General features: G+C 53.5%; 1 protein-coding gene across 2 annotated transcripts in view; it reads right to left on the bottom strand.

Moving 5' to 3' along the window:
• Nucleotides 1–6,587, bottom strand: part of LOC144946435 (A disintegrin and metalloproteinase with thrombospondin motifs 3-like) — a 79,052-nt gene extending 72,465 nt beyond the window's left edge. The window contains exons 1-2 of one of the 2 annotated variants that reach the window (XM_078875302.1): nucleotides 6,019–6,587; nucleotides 169–548 (exon numbers count right to left, since the gene is read on the bottom strand). In XM_078875302.1, coding sequence (XP_078731428.1) covers nucleotides 169–548; nucleotides 6,019–6,136 — 498 coding nt within the window. In that variant the 5' untranslated portion in view covers nucleotides 6,137–6,587. The remainder of the gene's footprint in view (nucleotides 1–168; nucleotides 549–6,018) is intronic. The other variant, XM_078875301.1, reaches the window with a different exon arrangement.
• Between the last annotated feature and the right edge of the window lie 5,962 nt (nucleotides 6,588–12,549).

A 12,549-nucleotide genomic window follows, 5' to 3' on the forward strand; every position in this document is an offset into this window, starting at 1 on the left:
TGAGTGTGCGTGAGTGTGCGTGCGTGAGTGTGCGTGCGTGAGTGTGCGTGAGTGTGCGTGCGTGAGTGTGTGTGCGTGAGTGTGCGTGCGTGAGTGTGTGTGTGAGTGTGCGTGTGTGTGCGCGTGAGTGTGTGCGAGTGTGTGTGCATGCACAGGCAGGCGTCTCACCAGGCCATCGCAGTTGCTGATAGCGGCGCTGGCGCCGGGCATCCCGTCCACCTCGCCCGTGTACAAACACCCGTGCGGCAGTGCCTCCCGGCGCAAGGTCCCGCCGGTGCTCTCCTCCCCGTCCTCATGCCACTCCACGGAGGCACCGGGCGCCACCAGCCGGCCGTTGCGCTTCAGCCGGAGGTGCAGTTCGCGCCCGAAGATGGTGACGTTGAAGTAGACTCTGTCTTCGCTGTCCGCGTCAGCGTTCCTGCGGACGCGTGTGCCGGCGCCCGTGCCGGCGCCCGCCGAGAGCCGGTGGGAGGAGAAGAGGCCGCTGGGGTCGGTGCGAACGGGCGTCACGAGGGCCATCTCCCGCGGCTCGCGGCCCAGCGAGACCACTGCAGACGCGCAGAGGCCGGAGGGACAAAGGTCAAAGATCCCCCGTGTAGCCTTCACAAACTGTTGGGGCAAGTGCTGTTAGCGAGCCAGCACCTGTGAAGGCCGGCACGGCACACGAGGGGGTGGGTGGCCAGCACCACGCCCGGCCACCTTTGTCGCCCGAGTGGCGATGTTTATACATCGCACCAGGTACTCATTTGAGACTGAATTGACCTCGGGGAAAGCCCAAGACCGGTTCAGATAATCATCGCTGGTGCTAATCGTGAACGGGAATCGAATCTGGGTCGCCAGATTTGTAGCGCAGCGAGCTAAGCGCTCCCCGAAGAGACACGCTCGTACAGACACACGCGTGTGCAGGGGCTGCAGTCAGTACAACTGGGCAGGGCTTCATTTCGCACACTGTTGCCCTGGTCGCCGCAAATATTTGGTGGCACATGGATAGCGAGGGGTATCCTGCATGTGGTGGTGTGCCGGGTAGAGAAAAGTAACATTTCATGACTCTGGCGATAAGCGGTGTAGCACACACCCCATGTCACAGAGAGCAGCCACTGAAAGGGAGATCACAGGACGACTTCTGATGTTCCGTCAACTGCCTCTTACCCACGATAGCGGGTGGTGGAGCCACCTTTCTCACATGCCCGACTATCGAGGTGATCGTCACATGGCAATCAATCCAAAAACGTGTTCTCTTCCCCAAAGCTGGGAATATCTAAAGTGAATAAAACACATTGAATATTACGTATTTTGGTGACGGGGGCTGAAACCATCAACTCACGGCGCTTGAGAACCCAGATTAATCAGTGGAACGGCTGAAATCCGCATTCAAACCCAGAATTTCAGCAGCGCAGGTTCATTGTCTCTAAGCCAGTGTTGAAAATGAATATAAAGTTGCACGTTCGTATGGCAGGGACCAGTCTACTCCACAGGAAAACCGCTGGTGACGTCCCACAAAGTGGCACGGCGAGCGGTCATTACAACACGAGGTCTCGACACGTGGTTGCTGAGTGAGCTACCAAAGGACGAGAACAGAGACACAGTAGCCTGGGTGAAACTAAACAAACTTGCCACGCTGATACAAACGGCAATGCTTACGACTGTGCAGCGGCGAGACCACAGGCACATAGACGATAATAATTGCGCTTCAAGTGTTCTAAGGACATTGTGTTCCGACAGCGCACCAACATCTTCCAGCGCGCGCACACAAAACAAAGACCCTCCCCATGAGGCCATATCGAATGCCGGGATAAGTGCCTCGAGTGGCACCTCGTATTTAAATGCGGAAGGGGTGATTGTGGGCCGCCCCACGCCCCCACAGCATTTATCTCCCCGGGGACGCTGTGTACACCAGGTGCTCGTTCCAGGCCGAGTCAAGCCAAGCAAGAAGTCCAGACATCACTTGCGGTCCTTCCCCCGCACCTCCGATCCGCACAGCTGGCTGCGTACGGCGCCAAAGAAGTTCGGCATGGGCACCGTGCATGCTCGCCACCCACTTTGGCCAAGGCCGGGGAATTGAACCGGGGTCACCGGGGTCGCGAGCGCAGTGCGCGAAGAACCGCAGCGCCGACGCCGCTCCCCACAATCGCGCTTACACGCACGCTCAGGCAGTTCACGTCCGGCAACCCAAGTGAGTCAGATCGATGACGAACGAGAGTCGGGGGTCAGAGCCCCCCCATCTCCCCCCCCCCCCCCCCGGTCAGCAACGGTGCTTGGGCCACCGGCTTTTCCAGCGGGCGCAGCCGGACCGAGCGAGCGATGCCCGCTCCACTCGCCCCCCAGACGCGGCTCACATTCTGGATCTGGTCGAGATGCCCCCCCCCCTCCTCACCCCCCCCCTCCTCACCCCCCCCCGACCCCTCCCCCCGCCCCTGCAAGGTGTGGGCCTCCGCAGCAACCGACACCTGTAAGGAAGCGGCCGAGCCAATCGTCTGCCGATTTGCCCTCCCAACCCTGGTGGAGGAAGTGGCGGCCACTTTCTCCGCCTAATCACCTGAGCAGCAGCAGCAGTTGCGGCTGCTGCTGCTGCTGCTGTTGTTGTTGCGTGCACGTGCACGGCCTGACAGACGCAAGGCACCACCCCCCCAACCCCAACTCGCAAACACGCCGGGATGAGGTCACCAAACAATGGCTCTTCCCTCGTGGCGAGCAAGAAAACAAGCACATTATGTCTCATTAGGCACAATTAGCCGGCAATTTCTACGTGTTCTGCCCATTTTTACACAAATAGCCGCGGACCAATGATGGATGGTCCCTTCCCTACCGCCGCTCACGGCGCTGCTGCTGCTGCTGCTCGGGCTACGGATTGCCCCACCGCCGCCTTTACATCGGCAAAGGCGCAGGCCCCGCAACTGCTCGACCACGCCGCTGCCTGGCGGACGAGCCACCGCCGGAGGGAGCCATAGGCAGGTAAAAGTGGGTCCCTATGGCAGGGATAAGTCGATCCCCGCTCTTCCCTCACGCTTTGACCGGACGCCGTTGTTGGAAGAGGCGGGCGGACCCACACTTGACCACCAACGTACGCCCGCCCGCCCAGTGGGGTACTCCATCTGCTGTGCACTGGTCAGGAGGGAGGATATGGAAAAAAAAGAGACTTGCCTCTAATGTTTCAACTGCCACGCGGGGAGATGGAATCGAAACGTCGATCGGCGGTGCTCAGCACTGCACAGAGGGACAATATGTGTGTGTGTGTTGGGAATGTTTATTGGCACAGCAGGGGGTACAGCTGGTGGTGCATCTACCGGTCATCTCAGTCAGCCAACCCGTGGCACCTGCAGGGTGTTGTCCCGTGACCTCCACGTGGCCTCAAAGTGCACCTAGCCTGGCACGGGCGCCGTGGTGACGTTACCGTCACTTCGTGGTGAATGGCGGGGGTATTGGTATTGGAATGTATATTGACAGATGCTTGCTAACTAACAATACCTATACCCCAATTATCAATACGGGAGATCTTGTTTGTGTGTGTGTCAGTGTCTGTGTATCGGTGTTTGTGCGTCTGTCAGTGTTTGCTGCTGTTGTTATTGTGTGTGTCGGTATCTATGTATATCAGTATCTGTGTATCAATATCCGTGTGTGCGTATGGGTGTTTTTGTGTGTCAGTGTGCTCGCGAACAGAACGTTGCCACAACAGTCTGCTGAAGGCTAAACGGAGGGGTCTTTGTATGTCAGCATGTGTCAGGTCATGTGTGTACGAGTACACGAGTGAGTGAGTGTGTGTGAATTCCCATGTGGAGCGGCGGTGTAGCGGTTAGCGCGCTGCGCTACGAACCCGGCCACCCGAGTTCGATTCCCGCTCACGGCCAACACCGGTGACAATTATCGACCTTGTGTAGTATACTAAACATCACCACTGGGGAGACAAAGGCGGCCGGGCGTGGTGTTGGCCACCCACCCCCTCGTGTGCCCGTGCCGGCCTCGCTAACAGCGCTTGTTGAGGCAGCAGGGGGCGTGGGGGGGTATTTGTCTTGGATTCCCCGTGTGTGGATATTTGCACCGGGAATGTGTGGAATGGTATCTGAACTGTGCAAGCGACTCAGTGGTATCCGAATCAACCCCTGATCAGCCCCTAGGTCGACTCAGCGTTAAACGCAGCGTTAACATGCGGTCGCTAACAGCGCTTGCGCCCACGGCGCTATAGAGAACACAGATCCATCATCATCAGCGGCGTCGTCGTCTCCATAACCCGTAGGACAAGGTAACACTGAGACAACACCTGAAGTTGCCAAGGGAGACAGCCAAGACATGCCCCTCACACTTTCTATCAGCTTTAGCGTCACACGCCCAGGGCAGGTGAATTACTCGGTTCACTACTAATGATGACGATGATCTATTGCCTGGGTTTAGCACGAGTCTTAGAGCGGCGTGCAGGTTTAGGCTGAGCCTGCCACTTTGAGTGAAATCGATCAGCCTTGGGGATTTATTTTACAAAGATCAGATGTCTATCGCCCCTTCCAGAACATCATTAAAAGCTGCGTCCACACCGGACTGGATCAGGTGCCACTATGCGCTGGACAAGACCGAAGGGACGTTTTCCCAGAGCCAGCGGTGGCAATTCCACATTCCCATGACAAGGGAAAGTATCGATTTAAAGCTTTCGTGACTGCAGGGATTCATCTTCTTGGTTCTTTCGGTAAAGTCACGTAAAATGGAAATAATAAAATAATAAAAATAAAACAATAAAATTTCGATTTAAAGCTTTCGTGACTGCAGGGATTCATCTTCTTGGTTCTTTCGGTAAAGTCACGTAGAATGGAAATAATAAAATAATAAAAATAAAACATAATAAAATTTAGATTTAAAGCTTTCGTGACTGCAGGGATTAATCTTCTTGGTTCTTTCGGTAAAGTCACGTAGAATGGAAATAATAAAATAATAAAAATAAAACTTTATTAAATAATATAATAATATCATATAATAATATATTAATCTAATAATTTATTATTTCCATTCTACGTGACTTTACCGAAAGAACCAAGAAGAGGGGAAAGTATGTTAATTCATTTCTCATGTGACGTTCTTCATTTAATATCTCCACACGATGATGACGATTATGATCGTGACAGTGGGATTCGTCATCTCAGTACTCATCAGTGAGCCGTGGCAGCTTACGCGATGGTGAAAAACACGACCAACTTAAGTCGTGGCGCTACAAAGTATAGTCCAACATACACTGCATTCACTATTCATATGTACAAGTATGTCTAGGCGCATATGGGTATCACTATGTGGGCAGGTAGGTCGGTCAGCATACAGGTGGGCAGAAAACAACTCCATAGGTAAGTAAAGAGTTGGATTGCTCTGTAAGTGGGTAGACTACTAGACAGGCAGGCAGGCAGGTAGGCACGACGTTAGATACTAGATTGAAAGCTAAACAGATGTGTCGGAAGGTGGACAGATACGCAGGCAGGCAGACAGCTGTGTAGAGAACGCAAGAATAACAGGTGAGTGGGTTTGCCTGCAACACCTGTGTACAGAGAGCTCGCTCGGCAAACAGGTACATGGGTCAACAGGCAGGTGGGAAGGTAAGTAGGTAGGTAGAGGGATAGACAGGCAAACACAGGTAGCCAGCTGGGTAAGGCAGCTAAATCACAGAGCGAATAGCCCCGTACCTCCTAGAGCCAAGGTTGGCTACCCACGTCGCACAAGAAGCTCAGCGCACTCCGTGACCGGCAAAAGCCACCACCCCACGTGCTGCCAGCAGCTGTAGCAGCAGCAGCAGCTGGACTCGGTGTAACCAGCACCACGAGTAGTTTATAATAATCAGCGGCTGTGATTACAGCTGCATAAGCTGTAAGAGCAACTGCTGCAGCAAAGTTGTATCAGCGGCGGCAGCAGCAGCTGTGATACGATCAGCAGAATTAGCTCTCGACTCGGTAGCATCATCAGCTGTTGCAGCAGCAGTCAGCAGCGATACAGACCTAAATCATCAACATCATCATCATCACCACCACCACCACAATGATGATCCCCACTCACCTGGCCGGTGGGGAAAGTCGCGGGCAGCCCTCCCGGCCGCTGCGTCGCCGTGCGCCGACTGCACGCAGACCGGCGGCATCAGCAGCAGCAGGAGCAGCAGCAGATCCCGTAAATCCATGTGTGTCGCGGGCTCTTTTAAAACTTAGAAACTAGACGCAGCACGGAAACAGCTAACTTGCAAATGCCGCCCCGCTCACCCAGTCCACCCCGGAGTGTCCAACAATTTGAAGTCGTCCCCCCCCCCAACTACGCCGGAGAAGAGCTAATTCTAACAAACTCCGTGCACGCCACTCCTCCCCTGCTGCGACCAGCACCCCGGGACGATGGTGCCGCACACGTGGGTGAAGTATTCCGCACACGAGCAAGTATACCGTGGTACACACACACACACGCGCGCGCGCGCACGCGGGCACTGTATCCAAAGTACACGTGCTTATCCGAAAATGCGCTCCCGTGGGGGGGGGGGGAGTTTAAAAGAAGGGAGTCGCAACAAAAACCTCCCGCCGCTTTAAACGAAGTTTGTAGCTTTAAATGAAGGGGAGCTGTGGCGAGCTCTGGCGAGGCCGGCGGCGGCGTGGGGGGAGGCAGGGGGGGGGGCTGAGAAGCGGCAGCTCGTGTGGGCGGGCGAGAGGGGACTGTGGGGGGGGCTGTGGGGGGCCCCCCACCCGCGCTCACCCCCCCCCCCCACTGGGGGGCCCACCACCAACGTGGCCCCTCCCTCCCACGCGCATCGCAATTTCTTAGTGCGCATAGGCGAAGCGCGCCGTTAGCGAGCGCCCGATTGGTCGAGGCGCCCCGAGCGAGGAGCGCGCCGACCAATGGCGTTCGCCGTGACGGAACGGCGCGCCCGTCAGCGTTGGGGAATCTAATGCGAAGTGACGTCTCGCGCACGCTGGCTCCTCCCCCCCCACCCGCCCCGCCCCACGCGTTCGGGATAGGTCACGCCCACCGCGCGCGTTCCTCCAATCGGCGAGCGAGTGCCGCGGACTTGGCTCGTCTCCCATTGGCGGGCGCTGGCGGCGGGGCGTGTTGATTGACGGCGAGGCCGGGCTATATAAGGAGCTCGCGGAGTGCCACGGAGGCAGTTAAAGTTTGGACCCAGTCGATGTCGGTGGTGCCAGGGCTTCCCTTAATCACACAAAGCAAACCTTCCGCGCCCTCTCGCCGTCTAATAAACATCTGCCGGCTCTAATCGCTCGCAGATGTTCTCGTAAATTTCAGGCGGCGAGACGGAAAATCGGAGACGAATGGCTTTTTTTTTTACACACCGAGGCACGCCATGGCCGGCGAAACGCACGGGGCCTGAGGCATTTGCCAAAGAAAAGCAGCCACCCCCCCCCTCAGAGTGAAACAAAAATAAAGCGGACAGTTTGTACTTTGCATTATCTATTCGCCCTGTAATATCTATCTCGAGCTCGGGAGTTATCTCAAACGTCACGATGATCAGCTCCTCACACAAGTATGTTCTTTTTGAGGTTAGCACTCCAGTCTCCCGCACAATATACAAAAGATGCATACAGTGTGCTGTAGTTTTTAACCAAAAAAACTGGTACAATGTACCCTCATTAAAACGTCAAGATTTATAGCGATCCTTTCCCGGTTAAAGTTCGACAGCTTAACGTACGTCAGTGAATAATTAAACTAAATGTGGACAACTAAATTGCAGGTGTCAATTCAGATAACCTCACCGTCAGCCGCGAGAATTTTCGGTTCCTCGTACAAAGTTACAATTCATCCACTCCTCGGACGAAAGCCTCCCCAAAATGCCGTGTCAGCCGTGAGGGTAATCGTTTGACCATACTTCACCACGCTGGTCACTGCGGTTTGGTGAAGGGCAGGGGTGAGGCGGCTAGATTCGATTCAGGCATCACTCGCAGCAGATGTTAGCCGCGGCCGGCCATCAAATCTCTGGTGGTGGGACTTGGACCCAAGGGGCTGACACTGCCGAGAAGATGATTTTGACTTAAAACTTTCGTGACTGCAGGAATTCATATTGTTGGTTCTATACGGTAAAGTCACGTAGATAGAAAAAAAGTAAAAAAAAATTAAAAACTACGACGTTCCTGATCGCTTGTGTTGTGATCGAAACGTAGTTTTATTTTATTTACTTTTTTTCTCATAATCAACGTTTTTGGGTTTAGATCGCGTTATTTATAAATGTGTCGTAACCCTCCACCACTCGACACGGCCAATCAGTAAAAAAAAAGTGTCACGTTGACAAAAGACAAATAGTTCACTGCTTTAGCCCACCGGTGTGTTGAAGCGTGAAACCACAACATTTACAATGACTTTACCGAAAGAACCAAAGAATATGCCACTTGGCAAAAATGCACTCCCTCCCCGAGCCCCCCACGCACTCCCGAGCTAACCGTCGGCGTGCGCTCGCTCGCCAGAGCCCTCCACTGTATTCGTGTCAGCTCCAAAGAAAAAAAACGCCCAAGATGGGATTTTTTTTACTTCTTTTCTCTCGCCGGAGAGGCGCACAAGCGCTGGGGTTTGTTTTTGGCTGTGACGATTTGAATTTTTTCCCATGAAATCTTCGTGCCCCCAGATACACGAAGTGATTTTGGCCGAAAAATTTGGTCTCAGGACAATTTTGGTGAATTTTTTTTTTGTCGTCTTTAATATTGGTCGTTTGTCAAATTCCCAAACTTGCAACTTTTTCAGCAATGTCTTAATATTATTCGGCCTCATTTAACTGTAAGTAACGACTTCGCACATATACATATAGAGAGCGTATGAATAGGTGAGCAGAGTGAGAAGAAGAGAGATGTGAACATTCATTTATTTGGGCCACTCGATCGCACCGAGAGCCATCGAACGCACGGGCAAAACGTGGCTTGGCCGCCTGGCCCGACAACTTGACATTCTTAGTGGCATCGCAGGCATCCTCAGAAATCCTGCCCTCCTCAACTTGGCAGGATGGGCCTCATTTTTCCTTCGTTTTGGCGCTGGAGGTCCCCACCCCAGAGTGGCGTAAAGCAACACCCTCCACCCCCTTCCTCACTCCGCAAACCCTGAGTCCACATTCACGATTTCCCCCCCCCCTTACCTCCCTCCCAAATGCACTCTCCACTTCATAACGCTATACGGCACCGTCCAAAGGCAGAGGCGAAGCTATAAACTTCCGAGGGGGAATGGGCGGTTCCGAAATTCAGGGAGCGAGCGAGAGAGCGATTTTTTTTTCTAACCCTACAAAATATACAATATAAATGTATTTGATCACTTCAACGTGACGAAGGAGGTGGGTGGAGGAGAGCGAGGGTGTGGACCAGGCCATCGTAACCTGGCAAGAAAAGGTGCAGCGCGAATCGGAGGGAATGCAATGGGCGAGGGCATCGTGGTACAGGCCGTGGCTGTATCCGTCCCGCACCCGCACGCACCTGCTCCCCCCTGCACCGAAGAGTAAACTAAAAAGACGACAAAGATCCCCCGTGTAGCCTGTAACAGACTCTAGGGGCAAGTGCTGTTAGCGAGCAGCTATGAAGGCCAAGAGGAGGTGGGTGGCCAACAACCACGCCGGCCGCCTTTGTCTCCCCAGTGGCGATGTTTACACACCGCATCAGGTACACATTTGAGGCTGAGTCGACCTAGGGGGAGGCCCAGGACCGGTTCTGATAATCGTCACCGTGTTGGCCGTGAGCGGGAATCGAACCTGGGTCGCCAGGTTCGTCACGCAATGCGCTAACCGCTACACCACCGCTCCCCACACACACACAAGAGTGGCTTCCCGCACGCATCCTTGCGTTCGTCTCCCTCTCGGGTTAGAATCTCAGAAGTTATATTTTCCCTCCAGGGCTCGGCATGCCCATGAATTCGACGCTCGCCAGTGGCGTCGCTATCGAGTGTGCAGGCGGTGTAGCTGCACAGGGGGTGTGGGGGGTGGGGGGCTACGGACCGGAGGGGGGCCAGGCACGGGGCTGCACTCATCCTTGTGCATTATGAAAAAAGCCATCAATAGTTGCTGCACAACTGCACCGTGTTCCTCTTATCTGATGTAGCCATTTGAGCAAATGTGACTGATGGGCAGCAGTGAGACAGACCGCAGTGGCTTTTCTTATCACTTGCAGATTTCAGCCGGGCCCACGCCAACCGCGCTCTAACACTGGCGCTCGCCACTCTGTGGCTACCACTCATCGGAGCCCACTTTGAGGCACACGTGATGCCCTTGACGAACTTCCCACAAGCACGTGGCAGCGGCTCGCTGTGGAGAGCAGGTGGGGCCAAAACCTCACCTCGCCCTGGCACCGTAGCGGCTTTAATTCTAGATTTGAAGCTTTCGTGACTGCAAGGATCCATACTTTTAGGTTCTTTCGGTAAAGGCACGTAGGTTAAAATAATAATAATAAAATACAAATAATAAATGAAAATAACTAAATTAAATCACGATGTTTCTAAAGCAACACAAGCCTCCGTCAGCAGGTGTAACTGCTCCAGTAAAATCACACGCTACAGTAATTTTACTGGAGCAGTTACACCTGATGACGGAGGCTTGTGTTGCTTCCGAAACGTCGTGATTTAATTTAGTTATTTTCATTAATTATTATTTTATTTTATTATCATTATTTTATTATTATTATTATTTTACCTACGTGACTTTACCAAAAGAACCTAAGAGTACGTAGCGGCTTTGTCCGGCCGCCTCCGGCCCGGTGAGCGCATTACCGCGACAATGGCAGGGCCCTACCGCGTGTGACCCCTCCACCGTGACCTCGCGCCGCGACGAGGCGAGCTGGCGAGCCGGCGGGCCGCGCCAGGCTGGGCTCCACCAAAATGTTTTTTTATTGCCCGATGTCGATGAGTGTTGAAACTACGTAAGCAGCAACCATTTACTTGATACAGCAATCGTGCTGTGACGGTTCCACCTAAAGACGGAAGCCTGTGTTGCCTCCGAAACGTCGCGATTTATTTATTTATTTATTTTTATTTGACTTTTATGAATTAAAAAAAATTACCTACGTGACTTTACCGAAAAAACCTAAGAGTATTTCACGATAGTCGTGATAGTCGTGATTACAATAATAACCCGACTCTCAAAATCATATTTTATCCCCGAAGAATGTTTTCTTTATTTTTTTTCAACATGTGCCGATGGTTTTAGCGATATAACAGTATTTTTTTGTTCGTAAAATATATAACGGTAAAGCAAAAACGGCTGCGATAAATCTGAGCAGAGTGTGCGAACACGTGTATTTTCTGGCAATGCTACGAGATGCGGAGCCCCCTGGGGCCAGCTCTGGCATGGCCCGTGTCACCGAATCTCTGCAGAGTTATTATACACTTCCCTGACATCCAGACCTCGCCGCGTCCGTCTCCCTCTGTCACACGTTCCGACGAGCAGACGTGGACTTCAACAGTGTCTACGGCGAGTCTTGTACACGCGTTGGGTTTCCTTCGCAACGTAACGTAGCCGACCGCGCTAATTGGAGACGCGGAGGAATGACGACCCATGCATCCTTCATTCGAGACTACGACTGTGAAGACAGTTTCAGGAGTGCCTTGAACATTCACTTCCCTTCCTCCTTTCGAGCGGCATTTTGAAAAGCGAGTGACAGAAAACATTTGTCAACGTGTCTAGAGTCTGCCTGCAATCAGTGCGGTGGCGCCTTCCTGTGTAGGCGGATAACGGGCAGTCGGTCAGTCGGTCGGTCGGTCAGTCAGTCAGTCAGTCGGTCGGTCGGTCAGTCAGTCAGTCGGTCGGTCAGTCAGTCGGTCGGTCGGTCAATCGGTCGGTCGGTCAGTCGGTTCGGCGACCATGCACGGAGCTCGCACGGCAGCGCATTGGCGATCGGGGCAGACTCTTTAATGGTCCGCCCGTGTCAGGAGGAATCCGAGCCACCGCACCTGCCGTGCGTTGCCCCGCTGTTGCCCTCTACGCGGGCTGAGGCCGGCTCATTGCCGGCTCCTCGGTGTGTTTTGATCGTTTGGGACATCGCATGGCGGGGGGGGGTGCATGCGGATTTCACGCCAGCCATCGCTGACGCCGTTTGTTTTTAACGAGAAAAAAGTTGCTGCTGTTGCTGCTGCTTGTGCTGGGGGCGAACACGAGCACGGTGCACGAGCACGAAAAGTCACATAGGGCAGCAAACGATGCTCCCAGGATGTTTTGACATCTGTTATCAAAATGTATCTTCCAAAGCCTCTCCAACTCGTTCTCGCTCGCCTCCTCCTCCTCCTGTCCGTCTCTCACTCTAACTCCCAGCGCGCACCTCTACCACGGCCGTGTTATCCAATCGGCCACAGTGGGCACTGTTGCCTGAGGCCTACGAAAAGAAAAGGGCCTACGAAAACAAAATGTGACCATGGTTTTTTTTTGTATGATGAAAACAAATGTAACCAAGATATATTTTTGAATAAATATATGTATATAGCAAGGATAGGCACCGTGTATATACAAAGACGCAGAGTCGTGTCCACCTACGGGAGGCCCAGGGCCGGTTCAGATAATTCTAATCGTCACTGGGTTATTGGCCGCGAGCGGGAATCGAACCTGGGTGGCCAGGTTCGTAGCGCAGCGCGCTAACCGCTACA

This window comes from Lampetra fluviatilis, chromosome 41, assembly GCF_964198595.1.
Source record: "Lampetra fluviatilis chromosome 41, kcLamFluv1.1, whole genome shotgun sequence".
NCBI classification, from domain to species: Eukaryota; Metazoa; Chordata; class Hyperoartia; order Petromyzontiformes; family Petromyzontidae; genus Lampetra; species Lampetra fluviatilis.